The sequence below is a fragment of the Anguilla rostrata genome, chromosome 2 (genome assembly GCF_018555375.3).
Source record: "Anguilla rostrata isolate EN2019 chromosome 2, ASM1855537v3, whole genome shotgun sequence".
NCBI lineage: Eukaryota > Metazoa > Chordata > Actinopteri > Anguilliformes > Anguillidae > Anguilla > Anguilla rostrata.
The window spans coordinates 62,065,712-62,091,188 of NC_057934.1; the positions used below are offsets into that span (position 1 = coordinate 62,065,712).

At 44.0% G+C, this 25,477-nt stretch overlaps 4 protein-coding genes across 10 annotated transcripts in view; 3 read left to right on the plus strand and 1 right to left on the minus strand.

The window, feature by feature from the left end:
- The first annotated feature begins 10 nt into the window (after positions 1–10).
- On the plus strand, positions 11–3,185 carry LOC135248755 (tubulin alpha-8 chain-like). The gene is made up of 4 exons (XM_064323662.1): positions 11–133; positions 503–716; positions 1,325–1,473; positions 2,171–3,185. Exons 1-4 carry the CDS (start codon positions 131–133, stop codon positions 3,146–3,148), a joined length of 1,344 nt encoding a protein of 447 aa, XP_064179732.1. The 5' UTR covers positions 11–130; the 3' UTR covers positions 3,149–3,185.
- A 1,720-nt stretch (positions 3,186–4,905) lies between these two features.
- Positions 4,906–10,585, minus strand: wdr83 (WD repeat domain containing 83). 5 transcript variants are annotated; one of them, XM_064323667.1, is made up of 11 exons: positions 10,448–10,585; positions 9,997–10,050; positions 9,474–9,589; positions 9,264–9,384; positions 8,237–8,342; positions 8,021–8,069; positions 7,771–7,897; positions 7,408–7,475; positions 6,898–7,006; positions 6,328–6,442; positions 4,906–5,250 (listed from the first exon to the last, which is right to left on the minus strand). In XM_064323667.1, exons 3-11 carry the CDS (start codon positions 9,574–9,576, stop codon positions 5,098–5,100), a joined length of 951 nt encoding a protein of 316 aa, XP_064179737.1. In that variant the 5' UTR covers positions 9,577–9,589; positions 9,997–10,050; positions 10,448–10,585; the 3' UTR covers positions 4,906–5,097. The 5 variants fall into 5 exon arrangements, with proteins under 5 accessions (XP_064179737.1, XP_064179734.1, XP_064179735.1 ...); XM_064323664.1 differs by having other exon boundaries at positions 9,994–10,050; XM_064323665.1 differs by lacking the exon at positions 10,448–10,585 and having other exon boundaries at positions 9,997–10,196.
- wdr83os (WD repeat domain 83 opposite strand) lies at positions 10,433–13,381 on the plus strand. Its single transcript, XM_064323669.1, has 4 exons — positions 10,433–10,571; positions 11,121–11,226; positions 11,592–11,689; positions 13,074–13,381. The coding sequence occupies exons 1-4, from the start codon at positions 10,522–10,524 to the stop codon at positions 13,138–13,140; spliced, it is 321 nt and encodes a 106-aa protein (XP_064179739.1). The 5' UTR covers positions 10,433–10,521; the 3' UTR covers positions 13,141–13,381.
- Positions 13,382–17,555: 4,174 nt separating this feature from the next.
- LOC135248760 (voltage-dependent P/Q-type calcium channel subunit alpha-1A-like) overlaps positions 17,556–25,477 on the plus strand; it is a 152,303-nt gene continuing 144,381 nt past the window's right edge. Inside the window, exon 1 of one of the 3 annotated variants that reach the window (XM_064323670.1) lies at positions 17,556–18,076. The gene's annotated coding sequence lies outside the window, so the exon portion shown is untranslated. The remainder of the gene's footprint in view (positions 18,077–25,477) is intronic. The other 2 variants (XM_064323671.1, XM_064323672.1) reach the window with 2 other exon arrangements.

Consider the following 25,477-nt stretch of genomic DNA (forward strand, 5'->3'; position numbering starts at 1 on the left):
GGAACACCTGTAAGCAATTGCTAATCACATTTAATCCACCTTCTATATAACACCCAGCTGATACTCAGTTTTTTGTGCAAAAGCCTACCAAAGGTTCTTGTTGGTCAGGAAGTTACTTTCAGACGCAATAATGGTAAACTGGCCCAGCAGCGTGTTTGTTTTATTTTATGTGTTGGCAAAGTCTTTGTTTCTGCTGAAAATTCTGCATCCTGTATTTTTCTGGATTATTCAGTTTGGTGAAAACAAGAGGAGACCTTTACCGATATTTTATACTGCAATATTTTCAAACACTAAAGCAAATGCTCTGCACTGAGCTGACGTCAATTGAATGATTGTAAAATGGAGGCTCGCTCTGTAGACCCACACATCCCCCTCCACTGAGTGGTGGTCTTTAAAGCATGAGAGCTGACAGCCCAAATTTTCTCTGTGCTTCATTTCCTAAAGTTTGGACACACAGTGCTCTTCACTGAACTAGCCCAGTCTGAATGAACTCTCTTTGCAGAGGGAGTGCATCTCTATGCACATCGGCCAAGCAGGAGTCCAGATGGGAAATTCCTGCTGGGAGCTTTACTGTCTGGAACATGGCTTCCTCCCTGACGGGACCACCAGTGGCTCCTTCCCAGCAGATTCCTCTTTTGGAACATTTTTTAGTGAGACTCGAGCAGGAAAGTATGTTCCCAGGGCTGTGTTTATCGATCTAGAACCGACTGTGGTAGGTGAGTAAAGTCCATTGGTGCAATGGGTGGGATTACAAGTAGATGGACGTACAGAGGGAATGTGTCCGTCCTTTTGGATGTAATGCCTGTTACGATTGGAACAATTGACAGTGTACGAAATTTGATTGCCTGTTCCAAATAATACTCCTATGGAATGGTATAGGTGCAATGTGCAGTGTATATTGGGTGTGGTTGTGCATGGTTGCTTGGCTATGATCCATACAGTTAAGGACCCACCAGTGTTTGAAACATGACCCCACCGCAAAACCTTAAACCAGTGGTGTCAAACTCGTGCCATGGAGGGCCGTGTGTATGCAGGTTTTCATTCCAACCAATTAATGCTGCCTTAATTGAGTCCAATTACTCATTCAGCCATATGCGTTTAACTGCATTGAAGCACAGAATATAAGAATTTTTATTTAGACAATGCGGGTCACCATAGACGTCGGGTCACCATTGTGCACAAACCTGCATCCCTAATTCAGCAAATAATTTAACTAATTATATAATCAAGATCTGAGGCTGGAATGAAAACCTGCATACACACGGCCCTCCATGGCACGAGTTTGACACCACTGCCTTAAACTAAACTCAATATTTCTGACTAGATGAAATACGGACTGGATCTTACCGTCAGCTGTACCATCCAGAACAGCTGATCACTGGGAAGGAGGACGCTGCCAATAACTATGCTCGCGGACACTACACCATCGGCAAGGAGATTGTCGACTCCGTACTGGACCGCGTACGCAAGATGGTAGGTCTGAATCAGACCTGGGTCAAATGCGTATTTGTTTTGGATTCAAAGTTTTCTGTGCTCTATTGATCTTGCCTGGTGTAATTGAGCCTGCCAATATGACAAGAAGGCAGGGTTTGCATTTTTGAGAGTATTTCATTGGTTCCAATACATCAGACAAGATCAGTAAAGTGTAGAAAAGTATTTGAATCCAAAACAAATACACATTTGACCCAGGTCTGCTCTGAATTTAATGTTCTGATAGTTTTGAGTTCATGGAGGCCTATGAGGAGGATCAACTGTGCATCCAGTGGACAAAATTGTTTTGTGAAGTGCTTTGAAGCCAGATTGAGTTCAATTCCTTATAAATGCACTTGTTTGTTCTAATTGTGTAGCACACCAAATATCTTTGGATTTTGAAACACTTTGTTGGGATTGTTGCCCAGTTCTGAAATTTCTTGATTGATGTACTGCCAATAGCCAGAGTGACAGTTTGTGTTGGTTGTAAATGATTAAGTATAAATGATCATAAGCACTAGTTATTGAATGCACCCCAGCTGGATGTCCTCATACATTATCACAATATGCAATCCTGTAATTGCTCTTGGTCACCAAATGTAGAAATTGGATGGTCACATGATTGCTGTGAACGTGAAGTCATGACTAATGTGCCAAAAAGCATGTCCTTCTGTTGATCTAATGTTTCTTTTCCCTCCAGTCTGACCAGTGCACAGGGCTCCAGGGCTTTCTCATCTTCCACAGTTTTGGAGGGGGAACTGGATCTGGTTTCACCTCCTTACTCATGGAACGTCTGTCGGTGGACTACGGGAAGAAGTCCAAGCTGGAATTCTCGGTGTACCCAGCTCCCCAGGTGTCCACAGCTGTGGTGGAGCCCTACAACTCCATCCTGACCACCCACACCACCCTGGAGCACTCAGACTGTTCCTTCATGGTTGACAACGAGGCCATTTTCGACATCTGCAAGCGCAACCTTGATGTGGAGAGGCCATCCTACACAAACCTCAACCGCCTTGTTGCCCAGATTATTTCCTCCATCACTGCCTCCCTGCGCTTTGATGGGGCCCTGAACGTTGACCTCACCGAGTTCCAGACCAACCTGGTGCCCTACCCCCGCATCCACTTCCCCCTGGTCACCTACTCGCCCATCATCTCCGTGGAGAAGGCCTACCATGAGCAGCTCTCCGTGAGCGAGATCACCAACGCCTGCTACGAACCCGCCAACCAAATGGTGAAGTGCGACCCGCGTCGAGGAAAGTACATGGCCTGCTGCCTGCTGTACCGTGGTGACGTGGTGCCCAAAGATGTCAACGCCGCCATCGCCAGCATCAAGACCCGAAGGTCAATCCAGTTCGTGGACTGGTGCCCCACAGGCTTCAAGGTGGGCATTAACTACCAGCCACCCACAGTTGTTCCTGGGGGAGACCTGGCAAAAGTGCAGAGGGCTGTGTGCATGCTGAGCAACACCACCGCCATCGCCGAGGCCTGGGCCCGCCTTGACCACAAGTTTGACCTGATGTATGCCAAGCGGGCCTTTGTTCACTGGTATGTGGGGGAGGGCATGGAGGAGGGAGAGTTCTGTGAAGCTCGAGAGGACATGGCAGCGCTGGAAAAGGACTATGAGGAAGTTGGGGCTGAGTCTACTGAGGGCTGTGAGGAAGAGGAGGATGAATATTAATTTGTTCATTTGTCTTGAATAAACCTTGAAGCATTAATGCCTTTTGTCAATGAGCTATTTATGTAAATGCTTGGACTGTTTTAGAGGAGTCCTTTCTCCTTCAGCTTCTCCCTTTTCATCTGGTCAAAGTTAACCAGTGTGTTTTGGTAAGGATTTGACTCGCTTGGTTTCAAGGGCTAAAGTCTAATCAAATTCTAATGAACATATTCAATGTTCGATGCTAAGTGGAAACTCGCTATAAATCGCAGCTAAAGTTAATGGACATCCATGAAATGGCAACACATCCTGGATTTTAAATTCTCTAAAAAATACTCTTCAGCAAGGAATTGCATATGTGACTGTAGATACTCTTCATATTTCTAGTTTTTAATCTTAAGGAAAGATCAATTAAGATGGGCTTTCAAGTTTTATAGATGGGGAAATTGACAATTTCTACTAGTAATGTAAAACCTACACTGTACACAATACTTATTTGGCTATTTGTCTAAATGTTTACTGTGTACATAACCTGAATGATTTCTTAAATTGCATCCATCCAGTTGAATGTGACACTGCTGCTGTATAAATTTACATTACTGCAATTAATTTAAAACGCCATGGAAAATATAGGAAAGTGTGGGGTTTTTTTGTTTGACAAAATGAGCACACATCAACTGGAATAAATCAATTTGGTCTTTATCTTGATCTAAATCTGTATTAATTTTGTTTAGTCTCCAAATGGCAGTATGCTGCTATTGACCCCCTGATACTCATGGGGGCGACATAGCTCAGGAGCTAAGAGCGGTTGTCTGGCAGTCAGAGGGTTGCTGGTTCAATCCCTGCTCTGGGCTTGTTGAAGTGTCCCTGAGCAAGACACCTAACCCCTAACTGCTCTGGTGAATCAGAGGCATCAATTGTAAAGCGCTTTGGATAAAAGCGCTATATAAATGCAGTCCATTTACCATTTACCATGTAGTGCTCTGAAAATGTGTACACTTCTTTTGCTGTCTGCCAGAGCCTCCTGATGGCAGCATTACATGCGATTGGGTGCCTGATAGAACCAATTGGAGAACAGAGGAGGCAGGGTAATTTCCAGTAGGAAGTGAGTCTGATCTCCCACCAGGACAAATGTACTGCATTTGGGCAACAAGCCAATTGTACATTTTGTTAGACAAGGGACATTGCTGAAATTAACTGATGAACAAACTAAGACATTAAGATTGCCTTCTCTTGGATTTGACTGAAAATCAAGCATATTGATTGTACAAGTTTTACAAATGAGGAAAATAAAGAGCGATGAAAGAATCTGATAAGCCTCCAGCAGGAGACTATCACCCTGACCACAACACTAAACCTGTGGAGTGCTAAGGCCACCACTTGGCCATACAAGGCTGCTGTTCAGGCATGCTGAATAATGACCCCAGCTGCACCTTCTTTTTGATTGGGCGTCTTGATGGAATCAATCACATGTAATGCTACGCTCTTGCAGGCCTTCCTATGAATAAAACTCCTACGTGCACTCGATTCATTTTACTGCAAGTGTTTTCAAAAGATTTACAATTCATTACACCAGGGCTGCCCAACGCTGCTCCTGGAGATGTATCATCCTGCAGGCTCTCATTTCAACCGATACTACTAATTAGCAGCTCTCAAGCTGTTGAATGAGTTGCGCTTGCTTTGTGACGGAATGAAAACCTACAGATGGTAGATCTCCAGGAGCAGGGCTGGGCTGCCCTGCACTACACAAACCCTACTTGACCAATGACATAGCACAAGGGTTATAAAAATACACATTTATTTAAAATTTAAAAAATTCCAGAAATAAAAATGACAGAATTGGAGGTGGGGGTCACCGCTGTTCAGGGCCTTTCAAAAGTTTAATCCGATTAACTGGACATTGAAATAAGTGGGTTAGATGATCGATGGATGGGTGTTGATCAGATCAATTATATTTCTGCAGGACCTCAATTTCAAATGGCCGCCTCCTCTTGCGTATCTTCAGGCTCCGCCCCCCACACCTGGACACGCCCTTCCATGGCAGTGAGAAGGCGTGGTTCCGTGGGGTGGAAGGAGAGGGACTGAACAACTGCCTTCCCAACTGACAACTTGAGCGACAGTGACCCCTGTGAGGAAAAACAGACAAGAAGAAATGGGATGGAGTGAAATAAATGAAAAAGGAATTCCTGACAACAATGAAAGGAAAGATTTCCCTCATGTCCTACCCCCCTCTTTACTAACTTCCTCCCTCCTGCACAGCCATCTTTGCAGGCTGACCTCTGACCAAGGCCACATTCAATTCTGTTCAACAACATGCGATTGTTGAAGTCAGATTTGACTTTATCATTGTGCATTCAATGGCAGACTGACAGAAAGACATAGCATGCAAAGATTAATCTTTACTGCTCAAACAATTGAGGAGTTAAAGGCGTTTTAATTTATTGTTCTCTCATAGCACCACCTATTGGTTGAGCACCAGCAAAGTTAGTATTCTGCCTCTGAGTCAAGCATTGTGCATGTATGCTGTTTATTTCCCACAACTGTTTATTTGCATAGGGCGGCCATATTCTTTTGAAAGTTCCACCTTTTTTCAATAATTATTCAATTTCAGACTCCACAGATTTTTTCTTTTGGTGGCACTCAACTTAATGGCCTAGAACTAGTTTGCAAAAAGTTAGTTTTGAAGAAAAATTCAAAATGGCAGAAAAACAAAAAGGCTGCCGATGTTTTTTGAGGCATAGTTGTTTATTGATGAGGTCTTTCACAAAGATGTCTCTTACCAAATTCCAGCCTCATTGGCCAACCCGTTAAGAGGCATTTAAAAAAAAAATTCTTATAGCACCACCTATTGACAAAGGCAATAGGGCACCAAAGAGAGGCACCGAAATTGGCAGGCTTCCCCAGAATCATATGCGGAACTTATGACCCAAATTTAATGAGGATCGGACATGGCGTTAATGAGTTACAGCTGTTTAAGTAAAACATGGCCACGCCCATGACAACTGACTGACATGTGGCCATATTGTTTTGAAAGGTCAACATTTTTTTGATAATTGAGCTTCAGACTCCAGAGATTCTTTCAAGTCTAATTTTGTTGGTGATGTTGGGCCATACTGGCCCAGACTAGTTCGCAAAAGTAGCTTCTCCCAAACTCCACTCTCTCTCTCAGCCAGTTTGTTCCACCCTCCCCTCTCCCCTCTCACCTCCACCAGGTCCCAGTAGTAGACGTGTCCGTCCTCTGAGCAGCTCACCACGTGGGTGTCCTTGTTAGACAGGCAGCAGTCCAGCTTGTAGCCCGTGTTCTTGTGGCCGGTGTACCTACACAAAGCCGCGGAAGTGGGACCGTGTGTGAGCGGCGGGCGCTATGACGTAGTTTCCTTTTCCTGTTGAGTCCCATGGTGCGAGTCCTGTTTCCTATTCACGCTCAATTGTACATTTTTGCGACTGCATTTTATGGCCTGTTGAAAAGGTGCCGTTTTCCACACTGCGCTGCAGCACTACATAAAACGTACACCTGATGCACCTGAGTGAGTGCGAAGAATATTTTGTAAACAATGTACGAGTGCACATGCGTACAATTAAGAACGACACCTGTGCATCCGTGCCTGTGAGCATGTATGTATGTGTGCATGCACGCGTGTGTGTTCGTGTGTGTGTATGTGTATGTGCGTATGAGAGAGTGAGAACGTGTAGGTGTTGGGAGTACAGAGAACAGGTGTGAGCGCTGAGCTCGGCAGGCAGGTGTGCCGGGCTGCGCTGAGCCACAGACTCACTCTCCCAGCAGCTCTCCCGTGCTCTTGTCCAGAAGCCGGACGGTGGAGTCCAGACTGGAGCTGAGGGAGCACTGTCCATCCTGACTGAAGCACACGCACGTGATGGGGCCTGTGGCGGGGGGAGGAGAGCCCACAGCAAGTTATCACACAGTGGCTCCACTACTAAGGCAATATACACATATGTTGTAGGTTAATGGGTTTACTCCTGCTAAGTAAGTTGTGTGTGAAGGCCTGCTATCAGGTGACCAGGCACCGAAAACCTTTTTTGTATGCAATTTTAAGTTGCTCTGGATGAGAGGGTCTGTTAATGCCTAAATGTAAAGGAACAATGTACAGGGACAAGCAGGCAAGCACAAGAGCAGACACACACACACACACTGACAGGCAAACTAGAACAAAGAAAGACTCACACACATATACACAAACATACATACAGACACACACAGGCACAGCGACAGGTGCACAACACAGCAACACAAAGACACTGGTCGCAGACGCTCGTATACTGACTGCTGACGAAGTCTACGTGCAGCTGCCCCATTCGCAGGTCGTATCGCCTCACTTTACCGTCCACAGAACTGAGAGAGTCAGGGGAGCAAGAGGCAGATTTACAATGACTGTTACACTTTTCATCTGTAATGTATGTTTAAAAATAGGTCAGATGTCAAAATGTAAAGGCAAGGGGTACACTGTTCCCATTTCCAAACTGCCTGTATTATTACAGTCAACAGATTCATTTTACCACAGGTCAGAGTTCACATCCGGAGTAAGGACCACCTCCAGACATACCAAAGCCATCCTCAGCTGTGTTTTTATCATGTGCCCCACAGTGTTCTGCAGTGTTTTGAATGCAGAGGTTTATTAGGTACTGACCCGGTAAGCAGCTCGTGTTCAGACACCTTTATGCTGCTCACACCGTCACTGGCCTCGTCCAGAATCTGAATGGGCTCGGGTCTCCTGGACCGTGTGTCCCAACACCTGACCGTGCCATCTATGGAACCTGGACCCCCCCGCACACAAGCCACACAACACTGACTGCAATATCAACCTCAAGGTCAGAAATTAACATGGTTATTTGCAGAGAACTACAAAGCTGTACATGGTGTGGACATCTTCAACTCACCTGATAGCATGACTGTAGCTTCTTCATTGAACTGCACACAGTTGACTTTCTATAAACCGAAGGACAAGAGTCCATGCAGATTTGGCATATATTCCATAGAAATCATCAGTGACATACACAACTCTTTCTTTTTACATTATGGCATGCAGTTCAGTGAAAGAGATAGCACAATCACATACGTGACAAAAAAGAAAAAACCCAACCAGATGTCCTCACCCCAGCATGACCCCTCAGTTTGCGGGTGACCTGTCCCGTCGCCACGTCCCACAGGATCACTGTCTTGTCAGAACTGCAGGAGCACAGCTGGCTGTTGTCATAGGAACTGCAAGGAGGACCATGGGAATGGAACCAGAGAGAGGTCAAAAGGTTGATACAAACAGAAGCACGAGAGGCAGTTAAAAAGCATTAGGCTGATTTAACAAATGACACTATTAAATTCAGACACTGGGTACATGCTTACCATCATGTTTGGTTTCTACCTTTTTTTCCCATCTTCCACATTTTTTACCCATTCATATAGCTGAGCTTGTATTAGCAAATATGAGATACAATCTCACTCAGGCACTAGGTTGTGCCAAACCATGCCAGTAACAAACCTAATCTATGCTTATATGTTGACAGGCATGCAAAATTAACAGCAAAAAAGGTTAAAAAAAAAATATATATATATATGTAAATATGGATGCTCCTCCACTGTTCGGCTGTAATATGACAATCATGCAATCATTTCACTTCAAAAATACACAGAGCAATCGTAAAAGTAGGAGCAGAAGTCGAAGCAATTTTTGGGCAAATTTGACAAGGAATTGAGTTTGATATAGCAAAAATAAATTATATAATCCATCACCCAAGAACCCCACTCCTCTTCCCACACATACAAATTCTGTTTACAGCTGTTACTGACACATCATTTTAACTTTACTGCACAAATTACATACTGCAAAACCAACTTATGTAGTCACAGCAAGTGATTACATGCTCAAGTAGGAAGTGTGGCTAGTCTGTTACGTCAGGTGTTTTAGTTGTCTAAAGACCTGCAAACTCGCATACTTAACATACATACATATTTCACAGTTGATACTGTATTAAAAAGTTGGTCCTTTTTGCTAGACGTGCCCTTTCGATGTGTTATCACCAACCCACGTAATTAAAGTAAAACAGTGATGTCGTATAATACAAAGTCAAGGGAGTGAGGCATGCCATCAATAAAGCACGAGGCCCAGCTCTAAAGCAAAGCACTCACCCGTCGGCGTCCAGCACCTCGTAACCATGCCCGCTGTAGGTCTTCAGCAGAGTTCCTCGGCTTACACTCCATAGCCGAAGGGTTTTGTCACTGCCACATGAGAGTAGGTAGTTGCCATCCGCTAACGGAACGACACTGTTAGCAACACGGTAGCGGTTACATATAAAACGTTCAGTGACGCACGGTACAAGCACGGGCTCATTATCTTACCATTGAAGCGCACAGCTCTGACAGCCCCCTGCTTGCAGTCCAAGGTTCGGAGCAGGTGCTGGGGTAGCTGAGGCGCCTGTAGTTTGGGTTGGGGGAGTGCCATGGCCCGTAACCACCTACGTTGCATTAGAATAATCTGTGCGTTATTTTATTAAAATAAGCCGGTTTCACCATCTGAATATGATAGCAGCTAGCATGACTGTAAACAAAGAGTTATCCAGCGAACTCATTAACGTTAGGTACAAACATACAATCTACGATCCAAGTATTTTGCCAAAAGAATAACTGCTGTTTGCAGTTAGCCAATCAGTAGCACTCAGGCTTAGATGCTCATGTTAGTGTACCTAATTTAAGACGATTCGTTTATTAAGGTGCTTGCCAACACTTGTCCCGGCATGTGCCCTTACGCTGACGAGCTCGGTAAGTAAGGTTACAACATCAAACAATTGGCGACCTGATCACGCGTGCCAGTTAAAGTTAATGCTTGAGGCAAGCAAGCCACCAAACAAATTTTACATACCACCTTGGCGAATTAAAGTCTTGAGCTGTTCTTTTCGGTCCGCTTAATGATCGTTATCTGTGAACACAATATTTGAGAACACATTTCCGGTCTTCACATAATTCGCTAATTCAATGCAATGTTTTTAACAATTAACAACATTCAATCCTGTGCTAGTTTTTCAAACTTGGTGCTGCCATGTTTAACAGCATAGAATCACTACAGAAACCGCGGTGAGTTCTAGGAAACAGTGCTAATTCAAAATAAAAGCTCAATTTGTAGCCAGTCTGGTCTGTCTTGTTGAATATATGAGGCGTTAGCTAATATTCTTTGTTACTTTTTATAACTTCTTTATTCCTGAAAAAAACACGAAGATGTGTTCTATATATGCTAATACTGTTAAAACAACCTTTATTTTGAAATTTATAAAATGTGTTACCGGAAACAAATAAACGGAACCAGCTGAGCAACTCACATTTTCTTCCTCTTCGATCTCTCTCAGTTTTTTCACTGAAGTAGTGAGAAGACGGTGTGGGATCAGGGATAAAGATGACTTCGAACAGCATGTCGGATCCACGGAGGCAAAACAAGATACTTCGGTGAGTAATTCAAGGGAATGTACAATCGACTCAAGTCGAAATTGTTGATTATTTTGCCAACTGACTTGATAGCCCGTGAGCTAATGGACATCTGACTTCACAGCTCCATGAGATAAGACGATTAACTAGCTGATTTACTATTCTTGGTTGGAAATCTCACGCAGTCCGTCGTTATTTGTTTATTAATTAATTAATTATATGTGTTATTACTATGGTACGTTTGTTACTATGTCTGTCAGCTTCGTATCCCTTCCTAACATATGAATGTAACATAGCCTACTATTTTATCCAGAGCGATTTACACTGCTTACGTTTTAAATGCATTCCTTTTTTGTGGGAATTTAGTTTTGAAACAATTTAGCGTAGATGCCTTTCTCAAGGTTAGAGCGGTAGTGGTCCTTCAGGGGATCAAACCTGTCTGCGACCTCTAAGTTGCACGTCGGGTTCCCAAGCCAGTACTGCCGCCACCCTCCTTTCTTAAAGCCGTGCCATTCGTAGTATCAGTGCCGTGTATGGGTGAATCTAATCAGCAAATCTTATTTGCTTCAGGTACAAACCCCCCAGCACAGACTCAAACCCTACCTTGGAGGACCCTACCCCCGACTACATGAACCTGCTGGGCATGATATTCAGCATGTGTGGCCTGATGCTCAAGGTGACTTTACACCCACCTGAATGTGTTTGTGTTGTGTGTGTGTGTGTGTGTGTGTACAAATGGCATGACATGACTACCATGTCTCAATTGCATTGTATGCATCGTATTTGTCTTGGTTATATAGGCCTGGATAGGTATCTTAGGACTGAAAAATTGAATCCTTTAATGGGATGAATTGCAGGTGTGCACCACCTGAATCCTGACTGCAATGACAAAGTTAGTTAGCACTGTGTGTATCATCTGTTGACAAGTGTGAGTGTGTAGTGTATCAGTACATGTGATGCAGATCACGCAGTTGTGCTGAAGTTGAAGTGTGTGTTTGTTGTAAGTGTGTGTGAGTAGTTAACACAGTCGCTGTGTTGCAGCTGAAGTGGTGCGCCTGGATTGCGGTTTACTGCTCGTTCATCAGCTTCGCCAACTCCCGCAGCTCTGAGGACACCAAACAGATGATGAGCAGCTTCATGTGAGCATCCATCAAACCCGCCTCATGTGTGTGTTTGTGCGTGTGTGTATGTATTTGTTTGTGTGCGTGTGCACGCATGTGTATATGTGTGTGTGTGTGTGTGTTTGCGTGCGTGTCTTATCTCTCCCTTCATGTTAAATTACCTTTGGCCTGACCCAGCATTCTCTCTTGGGGATAAGTTACGGTAGGGAAGAGAAGAGAAGAGTACTGCCTCAGCTAGCTACACGGTTAACTGGAGATGCGTGGCCACTGTCAGTTTTTAAAAAACTGTCATCTGCTGGACATAATATAGGAGACAACACGTGAAAATGTAGAATAGCCTGTTTTAAAATAAATGCCACTGAATATGCTATGATGACACACACACTTGCTTTTACAGTTACAGGGATTTAAACTTAATGCATGCCTATTCCTTGAAAATATAGGCGATAATTTCATAAATCATGCATCATAATGCATTATTGCATTATGGTTCTTAAATTTTGCATTTAATACCACTTTTTGTGTCTGACTGTAACAAAATGAACAAGAAAGTAAAAAAAAAAAATGGTAGCAAAGAAATCGCAAAGAGAAACTGTAACATTGAAGACATCTTAGCTAGTTTTCACCTTGTCCCCGGTTGAACATTAGCAATTGTTCAAAACACAGAATATCTGAAATTGAATTTGTTTGAGTGGGATAACACCAGTGTAAACCCACAGGCAGCATGACTGGGAGTTAGCCTGCTTTATGCTAGGATTATGATGCCAGATGTGTTGCTGAGGAAATGGGGATTTGACTTGGGGAAAGATTTTATTCTTGAAACCAGAAGAGCCTAAGACTTTCCATGATATTTACAGAAGTTAGCTGGCTAACTCATTAATGGTGCTTTGTGAAGCTCCCCTGGTTTAAGAACAGTAAGCTGAGCCTTAATTCACTGGGTTTAATACCAGTGAGTCATGGCCTGTTTCACCTACCTCGTGCCAGCTTTTAATTTTCTCTCCTTTCACAGTCCTTCTGTCCTCTTTTATATGTGGTCTTTCTATGTCACATTGGTGTTATTAACCTATTACAGCTCTTCGAAATTGCTGTGAAACTATATTACTAAATGTTATATTTAACTTGTTAAAATTTCTCCTAGCCAAGTACCTTCAATACTTCGGATGGCTTCAGTTACTGAAATCGTTTTGTTCTTCTATAAGGACTTGTAATCACACATTCTCCCTCACAGTGGTTTACCAGAGCATGTTCAGCATCTGCCCCAGAAAAATATAGAGGATTATTTTCAGTTATGCATCTGATGTTCACTGCAGGTGAATATTCAGATTGCAGGGATTCTGATTTGTCCTGAGTGGATGTCGGAGGCGTGATCTCCCCCTAACTTTGCGGTTGTCCGTTTGACCAGGCTGTCCATCTCGGCCGTTGTGATGTCATACCTCCAGAACCCCCAGCCCATGTCACCGCCATGGTAACCAGCGCTCGGATACGGAGAGCCTCCAGAAGGAGGCCGGAGCTAGACTCAGACGCGAGGAGGATGACGGACAGCTGATCCACCCACCCCCATCTGGGTTCCTGGGAAAGAGGAGATGAGGGACGAGTGCGGTGTTTCAGTGCTCCATCTCTCCCTGCTCGACTCTCTTTGATAGAGTGCTGTGCTTTTCTACGCTTGCTCACCCCACAAGTTGAAATAATAAAAGTCACACTTTAAAGTAATTTAATGTGAAAAGTATTTAATTTATTTCCTCTGAGTATGTTTTAATTGTGAATAGCCAGTGTATTGAGTCAGGTCTTTTTGTCTTGTGTCTGATTGGACCCTGGTTTCTTGTAATTATATTTAACCTTTATTTACCCAGGGTAGGTTCGCTGAGCACAGATGCTCTTTTGCAGCAATGCCCTGCTTCACACTCATACACATTCACACCTGGGAGCTGCCCAGTACAACCACAATCCTCTTATTGTTGGCTACTGAGCAGCTCCACTGGAGGGAGAGAACATTTTTTTTAGCCAATTAAATCCGGGGATGATTAGGTGGCAAGTTTTTGCGAGAGCCAGATCTGGGATTTTAGCCAGGACACCGGGGAACCCCCTACTCTTTGCGAATAGTGTCATGGGATCTTTAATGACCACAGTGAGTCAGGACCTCGGTCTCATCTGAAAGACGGATATGGCTGTCATAACTGTATGAATGTGTGTTGACAGCAGCACTGTTAGGTGTTGGGAAAGCAGGACTGACAGTGCCTTCTATGATGCCGTTTGGAAGTGGACTGCTAATGTTGCTGTGCAGAGACCCTCTGGGATTCAGTATTCCAAGAGAACATTCGGAATTTGCAGTTAAAGAGCTTTCCAGATTCCTAAGCAAAATAAGTACTCGTGCGAAACAGAAATACAGACTCGTACAAAGGGTTTCTTTGCTAAAATAGTGAGTTATGTCAGCATTTTAATATTTTATTCCTTTTATGCTCCTTTTGGGGAAAGGTACAGTGTACCTGTTCGGAGCCAAAGAAAACTGTAGAAGAGATGGAAAAGGTACCTTCATATAGTTCTGACTCCATGTTTCCTGTGCCCGTAAACCTCAGCCTCCCTCGTGGTCCAGATGCCCTGCTTCTGAAAGTGTTCTCCGCCCTCGGTCCTGTAGCGGGGACTGACTGGCTGCAGAAAGCCAATCGACTCTGTGCCGGGCTTGTGCTCGGAGTGATTTACTAAGCTCCTATTTCACCTCCTTCAGCGCGTGGAGTTTTACTGGATTAATGCAGCCATCAGCAGATGGGACTGCCAGACCTCAGCTGTGCAGCCACGTCAACTGAAATTTTTTTTCGCTTTTGCATTTAGCTAAAATGAAGTGTCTTTCATCATTTTATTTTAGTTATTTATTCATTTTTTACTGAGTGATGTATGGGCTTAAAAAAATCTCATATGAGCAACTTCCTTTTTATTCATCTAAGTGAAATTGATTTTTTTTTTCTTTTTCCATATTGAAACAAAATGATCCATTATACTGTAAATTAAGTCTTAATTTATAAATAATGCAAGCTGATGTATGGCATTTTCAAGGCTTGCCATTTGTGAGTGTAGCATGTATTGGTTGCCTGGAAACACAAGAGGGCAGTGTTGGACTGCAACAGAGAGTCAGGGCTACATGCAGAGTTCATGCTAAATTTACAGAGTAAATATCCCACTGTTGAATCGCATCCGTTTTAACATTATGGGAGTGCTAGGTCACAAACAGAAAAGCATTGAATCAGAGTTTTTCCCACACAGTATGGGTTGAATTGCTGCAAAGCTGAAATTGAAAAATGGCTGACTGGACGTGAGGATAAATGCTAATCCATCTTTCTGCCACCTTTAATTTTCTCGTTCATCCCTCTATCTGTCCCTGCCCTCACAACTTTACTCCCTCTATCAGGCCCTGATGTAGAAAGAGACAGCTGTACAAAATGAAATGTGCTTTCCCTGAAACCGATCGATATTTTAGTTTTTGTGCTGTGAGGTTCCTGGCCAATTCCTAGTCTCATAGACTCAAAACACTGACATGCTATGTTGCAAGTTATGTTATGTCAAATGTGAAATCACATGAATATGAAAGTTTGCAGCAGTAGAATACGAAGTCTAAAATACTGGCGGTAGTTGTTTACGTTCCTGTGTGCCACTGTTTCTCTCTGCCGTCCAGGCCCATCTGCTACACCCCTCACCCCTCACCTGTACAGCACCTCTCTGGGCTTGTGTGCTGTCAGCCTCAGGACACGTCGCATATTTTCAAATATGCCGGTGACTAAGCGGGCTGTGAGGGTCTTCTTTTTTTTTTTTTTTTGTTGCCTCAAGCCTATGCTAATTACGAAAACAATGTGCCACCGAAGTAACAGAAACCCAGTTGAGAGAGAGAGCTTCTTAAAAGCGTGAACCTTGATGAATGCCTTTTAAAAGGAGGAGAGGACGCCTGTAAGGCAGCGGGAGTGTCTGTGGAAGAAAGAGGGAAGCACGAGGCGCTCCAGATGGTGCTGAGACAGCGCCTTGTCTTTCGGATGAAAGCCCTCAGTCTTAATTGCTGCAAACCTCGCTGAGCCCCTTGGAAGAAAAGCAGGTGTTTTCGAGGAGCTTGGAGAGCGGGCACCGCGCAAGCAATGCAGATCGACTGAAGCCGTGTTTCCCTATTACTGTAAAAAGTGGTGTCATGCATATGTAGGTAGCGAAAAAGAAAGAAAATAACGAACACAATGCAAAGGTTCTGGTGGTTCTGTAATCTTGTAACGACAAGGGCAGTCTTTACTTAATGGTACTGAGTGATGACATCCTCTTCCTGTCCATTTCCTTCAACATGGCATTTCCCCTGTCAGGAAACGTGAGTGGTTGTCTCAGTGTGGTTTGGGGAGCATGGCACTGCTGTCATCAATATCGAATGGCCACCTCACAAACCAGGTCTGTACACATTGGGGGATTTAGGGTCAATGTCTGAAGGATATTTTTTTATACATTTTGGTTTCATCATGTATAAATTACAGAACTTATACATAGCCCCACACATTACAGGGCACCATAATGTTTGGGACAAATGGGTTCACAGGTGTGTCTGATTAGTTGTGTGTTTAATTGCTTCCTTAGTGTAGGTATAAGAGAGTTTTCAGTATCTAATCTTGATTCTAGGCTTTCATTGCCTTTGGTAAACACAAGGGCCAGAATTGTACCAATGAAAGTCTCAAGGAAGTCATTGCATCAGAGTGATGGCAAGAGCAATGTGTGGAATCCAAAAGGAACTGCCCAAGATCCAACGCATATCACCTCGTCTGTGAAACATGGTGGTGGGCGTATTATGGTTTGGGCATGTATGGTTACCACAAATACCTGATCTGAATTCAATTGAACATACATTTCATATGCTGAAAAGAAAACTTAAGGCAACTAGCCTCCAAAACAAGCAGGAGCTTAAGCTCCCTGCAGTACAGGCCTGGCAGAGCATCACCAGAGAAGTTACTCCGTGATGCCTATGGGTCACACGCTTCCAGCAGTCATTACATATAAAAGATATGCAACAAAGTAGTAAGCACAGCATCATTTGCATAACATAAATATGTCCCAAATATTGTAGTGCCCTGAAATGTGGGGGGTATGTATAATGTATATGTATATAGCTGTGTGTAGTTACATATTTGTATTTCCTTAACAAAAAACCTTCATATGCGATCTGTGAGTTTGGACAAAAAGCCTCTTCTGGTTGTGGCCCTGGCCGCTGAGCTGTGAACTGTTAGGGGGATGAAAAGAAGCTGGTTGCCCCTGCAGGCAGTGGCCGGTACTGCAGGTAGACAATACGCATGCAGTGGAAGCTGGTCGCTACTGCAGGTAGACAGTATGATGAGTCAGGCTTTTGCAATAACGGGCTGGACCGTCAGACAGTCGCTTGTTGGCCACCGCTCACACTGTTTACTGCTTTCTATGCAGTTTGTGAACTTGAAAATGTCTTACATTTATTTAAGTAAAAATAGCATTGGCTGAGTAAATGTCTGTAAGAATACTGTACGATTTTGTGACAAGAGTGACAAAAGCGTGTTTGCGCGCATGTATACATTAAAACGTAAATGTTATTTCATAATGAGTACTCTTTTATCATCAGAATATTTGTTAGGTAACTTTTGATTGTATATTTTAAATCAGACGGTTAAACCATACCTGCTGATCTTATTATGGGTTACAGTGAGTTAACTTTATCTGACATTAACATTTGCAATAATCTAGGTTTCCCTTGATTAGTTCATCGTTGCAGTTAATTAGCACGTTTTACGCCAACGCAACCCACAAAAACCTCGTTGTGGACTTTTGTGTTGAGTGTCTCACGCGCACTATGAATGCAGTCCGCGATCATCCGGAATGATCTCACCAGTCTCCCGGCGCGCAGGAAGGACAGGGAACACGTACACTTGGTGTTGCGCTCGAACTGTAAAGGCGCACAGTGCGCGCTCGCTCTCCATCGCACGATTCATCCTATTACGTCTCATCAAGGCTAAACGAACCGAGAAAAAACAGGGTAAAATAATGTACTGCAGAAAAGAGAAAATGATGAGGACTTGCGATACATCTTTGAAAATGAATGCATGCACTTAAATGATGGGACTCGAGTCCTTTTTTATTTGGCTGCTGTTTACTTTCCACCGCAATTCAGAGAAAACAGTTGCAACTACATTAGCAGTGATTCGTATGAGTCAGTAGATAGCAGGTTGCGGAATGTGTTTTAATTAATGAAGATGGGGATTTCTTCGCCAGCAGAGGACAAGGACCTCGGCATCCAAAATCAAGTCGATTTCCCAGCTGTCCAAGGCGACTCCCGTTCAACCCCTGGGTGCGCTCAACAGCAACAACAGTATTCCCAGCGACCGGGTCGGGTCAAGACCCCGCTTTAGCCCGACCACCCTCTTCTGTAAGGTAAACGCATTAGACAATCTTATCCGGGATTAAAAATGCAAACATATATTATTGCAAGTTTGCTTCTAAAAACACTGACAGAACTAAACAAGTATATTTACCCAAAGCACATCTGGCGGAGTTTCTGTATGGTTTGTGTGTGGATCGAATGCCATACGACGTTACATGTGTAGACCGTGATACAAGCTGTCCAATGGAAACGCTGTTGTTTTAACAGAAAATAAACAGTGAAATTGTCCCTGCGACAGAAAGACCGATATGATGTATGATGGGGGTTACGTGATCTACGGAAAAGTAGGCCATCTCAGCGCAGTTTCGGGACAACAGTTTAGCCCTTAAGTGTTCCGAGTTCACTGACAGTTCCGAACAGGACTCGCCAATCGCATTTCGCAAAGGCAGCAGTCTCTGGAACCCTTTCGACCGAACATCTGCTAGTTTCGGTAAAAGCCCGGCGGATTTGTATTACTGTAGCCAACGTGAATGCTGCTGCGCGTGTGTAGCAGTACCTTAATCGTGTGATTGTGTACATTGTTACAGGCTTTTTATTAAGAATCTAGAGAAGTAAACGGGGAATGAAATTGTGTGTGTGTGTGCGTGTGCATAATTAGAGACAGAGAGAGAGAGAGAGAGAGAATCATTTTATGGATAAAGGTTAAGGCTAGATGATGCAAACAGCAGAATAGCCTAATATCTCCTGAATGACAGACTCAGACAGTAGTCTACGCATTTACGGAAAGCATGTAGGCTACAGTATACTGTGTAAATAGAATGTATGTCTGTGCCCGCATACAGGTATACTGAATGACATGTTCTGATAAAACAAAATTCACCATAGTGCTTTTAACAAAACAAGGTAGTGAAACTCTGCCAAAATTGCTTTTGAACCCAGGCATGACAAATATTAAGATGTGTCTTTCTGAGAAGAGTTAGTCTGTGTATTTTTCTGTGCCATTTCCAAGACACCAAAAATTCTACATTGCTCCAAAAGACAGGTGCTGATTTTTCATTTGAGTTGTTTGAAATGTATCAAAACCCATTTTCACAATCCTGAATCACACCGGAGACATGATGCATGTCTTGAGGTGTCTCAAGATGTGACTCCCTGTATTCTATGTTGAGGTGGTTAGCTTCCATGGAAACATGAGCACTGATGTATGAACTCTGCATCAAAGGAATCCTGGGACAGGTATCCTCCTGTTCCCTCATTCCATGTTCCATTTCAAAGCTGCTGCCAAAGTCTACTCCTTGCAGTGTGACAGTTTCAGTTGTTTTTTCTTGACCTTGCCTGTAATGTAGACTTCAAATTTTGTTCAAGTATCATCTGTCCTTCATAACTGTTCTTGTTACTGGTAATTTTCTCAGGTCTACTTTTGACCCACTGGCACCTCTCGCTCTCTCTCTCTCTCTTTCTCTCTCTCACACACACACACACACAGTGTCTAGGGGGGATTAAACTGATTAAAGAGTGTGCTAAAAGAGCCTTCAGTCCAGGATCAGAGAGAGGGATGAAGAGTGAGAGTGAGAGACATGGACAGAGAGAGAGAGAGTGGGAGATATAGATGAGAAAAGTGGAAAAGAGATGAGAGGGAAGAGTAGATGACTACAAATGGAATGAGGTAGATGGGAGGGTACACAGTGTTCTGCACCAAGGACAGGTAGAGGTTACAGGTTTGAGGGAAGTGATGAGAAGAAAAGTGTGAGTGTGTGCGTGTGCGTGTGCGTGTGTGTGTGTGTGTGCGTGTGTGTGTGCATGCATGTGTGCTTGCGTGTGTGTGCGCGTGTGTGTGCGCGTGTGTGTGTGCGTTAAAGGTCCACCAGTGCAGGGCTCCCCGGTGAGGTCCGATTGACTGGTGTTCTGAGGGGGAGATGGATGGGATTAGCGCGGGAGGGACGGTGTCAGCGCTGTGAGTAATGTGCGAGCAGTCAGACAGCGTCAGATTTAGCGCTTAACTCACAAAGCGTGTGACACACTGGCTGTCTCCCGGTGCTCTCCTCTCCCACCTGCACAGTGAAGAGCGGTCCTCTCCCACTCTCTCAGATACACGCGCACGGATGAACACACTCAAATGACTGCTTACATCCACAAAGGTTTTAAAACACACACACTCTTACAGATGCTCGCTCACTCACGTGCACCTACCCGCTCCCACGCTCAGACACACATATACTCACCCACTCACATATGCTCACGAGCTTATGCCTTTATGAACACTAATGCACACGCGCGCACACACAAACACACACACGCACAAACACAGCCACACACACGCTCACAAACACACACTCTTTCTAGAACGCACGCACAAACACACACACACACCCACACACACACACACACACTCACTCACACACACACACTCACACACAAACACACACACACAGTCTCTCTTGCACACACACACACACACACACACACACGCACACACACACACACACAGGCCTTTTGATTTGAAAGGCGCTGTGCGAGTTGATTTGTGATGGGCTGCCATAAATGTGCTCTCATCCTGATGAGCAGAGGCCCCCTGGCTGCGTTCAGCTCTCAACACACCCCCCCCCCCCCGGAAACCACAGTCAGTCACAGCGTGCGACACGTGAGCCACACTCAGGCCTACTCTTAAACACAGGGAAAGGTGTTCCACACGTGAGCCTACACACTCAGGCCTACCCTTTAACTCAGGGAACTGTGTTCTGTGGAATGAAACTGCTTAACTATTTATAATTTGTACTGTAGCTGGCTAATGATATGTACCGGCAGAATTGTGACACACACCGACGCCCACATGCATATGTGCAGAAGGTATCATTAGAATGCACCCAGACCCTTAAACACTGTTAATAACTGATTATTCATCGATAATTGTGTTTTAATAGCATCGTGAATTTATTTAATTCATGGGCTGCTTCTTCATATACAAGCTGAATAAATCCAGTCACATTTCTCCTCGTTCATCTCATTTGGTTTACTCTAGCCGAGACCACTTCAAGCTTTTGGTGTGGTAATTCTGTTTTCCACTGAGGAAACCAAATTTTTCGCATGATTGTGAATGCAGAATTGAAAACTTAAAGCTGCAGCTGAAAACTATAATCCAGCATAAAGCTGAAGTTTTCCCACTGCTCTTCAAAAGCGTAACATACTGATCTTAAGACTGACCGAGGCATGAGCTCAAGTTGATCGCACCTGAAGATGATGTACGTGTAGTTTAATCTCTCAATGCCTTTGGTATTACAGTTACTCTTGTGCATTTGGCATCACATTCTAATTGATGTCTAGCTGTGCTGAAATGTGCCTGGGTCTTTTTTTTTAATCATCGAACAAACAAATAAAATCATAAATATTCTGTGTTATTAGAGTGTGGTTCAGTGGAGCGCTGCTTATTCATCCGTTGATGGCAGGACTTTGTGATTTATTTCTGTTATTGGATTTGACCACCCACAAATCCAGAAAGAACTGGTTGGGAAGCACACCTATCCTTCCTTTGTTTTTGCATAATACACAGTGCTAGGCACCAGTACCTTAAATAATCAGCTAATTCTTCTGGTCAGAATAATATTTTAAACAATTTCCAGAATTTATGTAGATCTTTTGATCTAATAATTAAAGTGAATTACGTTAACTAGTAATAGTAAGTAATTATTGTAAATAATATAATTCATATTCAATAAATTGCAACAGATAAACTAATCGACGTTTCATGTTTTCAATCACAAGGCATTGTGGGAAATTTCAATGTTCTGACAGATTTCATTGGTTGACTAGAGATGCACGGCTCGCTCACATGCTAGGCGATCATTCTGCCTGCTTTATAGGGTTAGATGTGTCCGGTTCTCTGCCATAAGCTGTGCTTAGCAACACTGTCCATGCGGGCTGCGCATCTTAGGGCAGCGGTGCTGGAATCTGGCCCTCGAGGCCCACAGTACTGCTGGTTTCTTTTCTACCTGATAGTTCATCGATCAGGAGTCTCCGTGGACTATGATGTTCGCGGATGACATTGTGATCTGTGGTGAGAGTAGGGAGCAGGTTGAGGTGAGCCTGGAGAGGTGGAGGTACGCACTGGAGAGAAGGGGAGTGAAAGTCAGTAGGAGCAAGACGGTATACATGTGCATGAATGAGATGGAGGACAGCGGAATGGCGAGGATGCAAGGAGTAGAGGTGGCCAAGGTGGATGAGTTTAAATACTTGGGGTCAACTGTTCAAAGTAATGGGGAGTGCGGAAGAGAGGTAAAGAAGAGAGTGCAGGCAGGGGGGAGTGGGTGGACAAGAGTGTCAAGAGTGATTTGCGACAGAAGGGTACCAGCAAGAGTGAAAGGGAAGGTTTACAAGAGGGTAGTGAGACCAGCTATATTGTATGGTTTGGAGACGGTGGCACTGACGAAAATACAGGAGACAGCTGGAGGTGGCAGAGTTGAAGATGTTAAGTTTTTCGTTGGGAGTGACGAGGTTGGACAGGATTAGGAATGAGTATATTAGAGGGACAGCTCAGGTTAGACGGTTTGGAGACAAAGTGAGAGAGGCGAGATCGAGATGGTTTGAACATGTGCGGAGGAGAGATGCTGGGTATATTGGGAGAAGGATGCTGGAGATGGAGCTGCCAGGCAGGAGGAAAAGAGGAAGGCCAAAGAGGAGGCTCATGGACATGGTGAGGGAGGACATGCAGGTGGTTGGTGCAACAGAGGAAGATGCAGAGGACAGGAAGAGATGGAAACGGATGATCCGATGTGGCGACACCTAACGGGAACAGCCGAAAGAAGAAGAGTTCATCGATCAATTAATGTTACTGATTGGCCAGCGAATTTAACTCACCTGGGGTCCCAGGTTTAAATCGGTCCTGACTAGATTTGAGAATCCCTGTCCTAGGGTCTCCACCTTCATCAAAAGGAGAAACAGGGTGGCAGGGTGACTGAATGCACTACAAGGGACTACCACCTAATGATAGAGATGTACATTATGCAATACTGAGCTCATTGATAAAGTATGGTTAGCATGTTACTATTAGTTTACCAAATTTGAAACTATTGCTGATATGATGAAGGGCCACGGTGTACCTACCCAACTACAGGTGATGAGACGGCCCGCCCGGTCCGCTATCCCAGGTGCTTGTGAATGGACTTAAACGGCTGTCTTCCCCGAGTCGACGTATAGAATCCTGCTCAGCCAACAGTGTTGGCCCACGAAATCCTGAGCCAATCAGGGAGCTGGGTGAGGCAACCAGACGAATGAAACTGTGGCAAGAACAGTGAATGCACTATTCTGTGAGCACAACTATTTTAAAAAATCTAAGCAAACCAGCAGGACACACACACACACACACACACATGCTCGAATGGAAATATGAGCAGATGGTTTTTAGCCTGTATTATTACTTAATCAGCTGTTCCACATCTTAAATTGTGCAATAAATGAACTCATTTCAGATTAATGCAAACGCGCCAGCAACCACGTTCTTCTTTCCGTTTTTCTGTGCATCAGCTTTTTGTAGGCAGGCCGTATGGAAAAGCAGCGAAGTGAACTGTCTAAGAATGCACAGGGTTTTAAAGACGTGAGCAAGAAAACCGCTTCACTGCCCCTGCAGTGGTGATGCTGCTCTCCTGACTCAAACCCAGCCCAGGCCTGGCTCGGCAACGACTCGCAGTGTTCCCAGGGATCCTGTGTGCAAAGGGAAGGTCGTTAGTCTGGAAGAGTCAGCAGCCAGGGTTTGTCAGGCGGATGTACAGACAGCTTAATGTACGCTTCATTATAACTGCAAAACTTTATAATGGTGCAATAGAAAAGGGTGCCAGTTCTTGGACCTTATAGCATTGTCATATAATAATAATAACAATAACAATAATAATAATAATAATAATAATAATAAAACATTTTCCTTGTCAGTGTTATTATTTATCATACATTTTTCAAGCATTTTCAGAAAGTGCGCTCAAAATAAAAGAACAGAACCACAAGAACAAAGTAATGAGAGATAAAAAAAGGCACTCAGCATTCTGTAGCAGGATAGGGCATTATTAAAAACAGAATTTCATGCTGTAGTTGAAAATAGACAGTCCAATTACAACTAAGCGCAAGAATGACAAATAAAATTTTTTTTCGAGATGCGGTACAATGAAGGTGGCCATTGTAACTCATTATGCCTAAAGATTAGCTCTGACCTGGGAGAATTGCACCACAGCTCCTGAACATCTCTTTGAATGGAGAGGCAAGGATTTACTTAACTAATTAAACTGGGGGATAATTAGAGAGATATTCAGAGAGTGCCATTTTAACCGGGACACCTGGGGGCCCCCTCTACCCTTTGTTAAAAGTTCTGCGGGACCTTTAATGGCCACAGTGAGTCAGGACCTTGGCCTAATGTCCCGTGAAAATAATGCCTTCACCTGTTCCTGTCGCTGCACTGGCCAATTGGCTTTCCCCTCCGTCCAGAGGGAGGACTCCACCTACACAGCTCTGCAGCGTCATCCTCAGTAGCAGCCTGAGAGTACCTCAATGGCCTCAAGTCCGTGCCCCTCCCATAACGCCATAAAGGTATTATGGCCGCATGTGGACATTTAAATATACCATAATCCATTCATTGAGTAATATATCCTAGAGGCATTCCAAATATACTTCCCAATAATACACTTTGTTGGTTATATTTGTTGTGTATATTTATGGAAGTCAATGGCTTGTGTAATTAAATACTGAAAACAACAATAGTACAGCCCTTTATGGTCTCAGAAACAGGACCAATCAGGAATGTCAGTATATTTTATCCACGTATGGAAAAATATATTTTCGTCACGTAACTTCGACAGTTAACTTCGGATGCCAGTCAGGAGGAGGTCACAGGGTGCAGTGACTACTGATTACTGCAAAAAGCAACGGGGACTGTGGGATCTGAAACATTACTCATAGGGACTTAAAACAGTGCTCTTGTGAATCCTCCAGCTCCGCATTTTAGCAATGGTCGTCACAGAAATCTAAGCTATTTCTGTGTTCGTAAGTGGCTGGCGATAGGAGAGTGAGTTTTGTTTTTTTTTTCTGGTTCTCTTCAGTGTCTGAAAGCACTGAAATAAAAATAAAAAAATAGGAGGAGAAAGGGATAAAAAAACAAACATTGGGGAATGTCTGGTTGCCTCGATGGCACTGGATCCCTAGTGCCAGGGCACTTCTCAGATACACACAGCGAGTGCCAGCGTGCCAGCTGCTGCCCAACTGGTCTGCTTCTGTCTTTACATTTACATCTGAATGAGTGATATAGTGCAGGGAGCTGGCGCTGACTTCGCACTCAATCACTCCGTATGCCCACCTGTCTCTTTCTTCTCTTCCCTCCCTTCTCGTCTTTCTTTGTCTCCCCATACCCCTCCCCCCCATCCGCAGACGCCCGTGTTGCTGGATTACCTTACATTATGCTACATTCTACAATTTAG

Excerpts from the sequence above, each read along its gene's own strand:
- LOC135248755 (XM_064323662.1), top strand. Across the intron at positions 717-1,324 it reads TCTAGAACCGACTGTGGTAG|ATGAAATACGGACTGGATCT; the intron begins GTGAGTAAAGTC and ends ATTTCTGACTAG. Across the intron at positions 1,474-2,170 it reads TGGACCGCGTACGCAAGATG|TCTGACCAGTGCACAGGGCT; the intron begins GTAGGTCTGAAT and ends TTTTCCCTCCAG.
- wdr83 (XM_064323667.1), bottom strand. The coding sequence starts at position 9,576 with ATGGCACTCCCCCAACCCAAACTACAGGCGCCTCAGCTACCCCAGCAC. Across the intron at positions 7,898-8,020 it reads AGCTACAGTCATGCTATCAG|GTTCCATAGATGGCACGGTC; the intron begins GTGAGTTGAAGA and ends GGGGGGGTCCAG. Across the intron at positions 5,251-6,327 it reads ACTACTGGGACCTGGTGGAG|GGGTCACTGTCGCTCAAGTT; the intron begins GTGAGAGGGGAG and ends TTTTCCTCACAG.
- wdr83os (XM_064323669.1), top strand. The coding sequence starts at position 10,522 with ATGACTTCGAACAGCATGTCGGATCCACGGAGGCAAAACAAGATACTT. Across the intron at positions 10,572-11,120 it reads AGGCAAAACAAGATACTTCG|GTACAAACCCCCCAGCACAG; the intron begins GTGAGTAATTCA and ends TATTTGCTTCAG. Across the intron at positions 11,227-11,591 it reads TGTGTGGCCTGATGCTCAAG|CTGAAGTGGTGCGCCTGGAT; the intron begins GTGACTTTACAC and ends GCTGTGTTGCAG.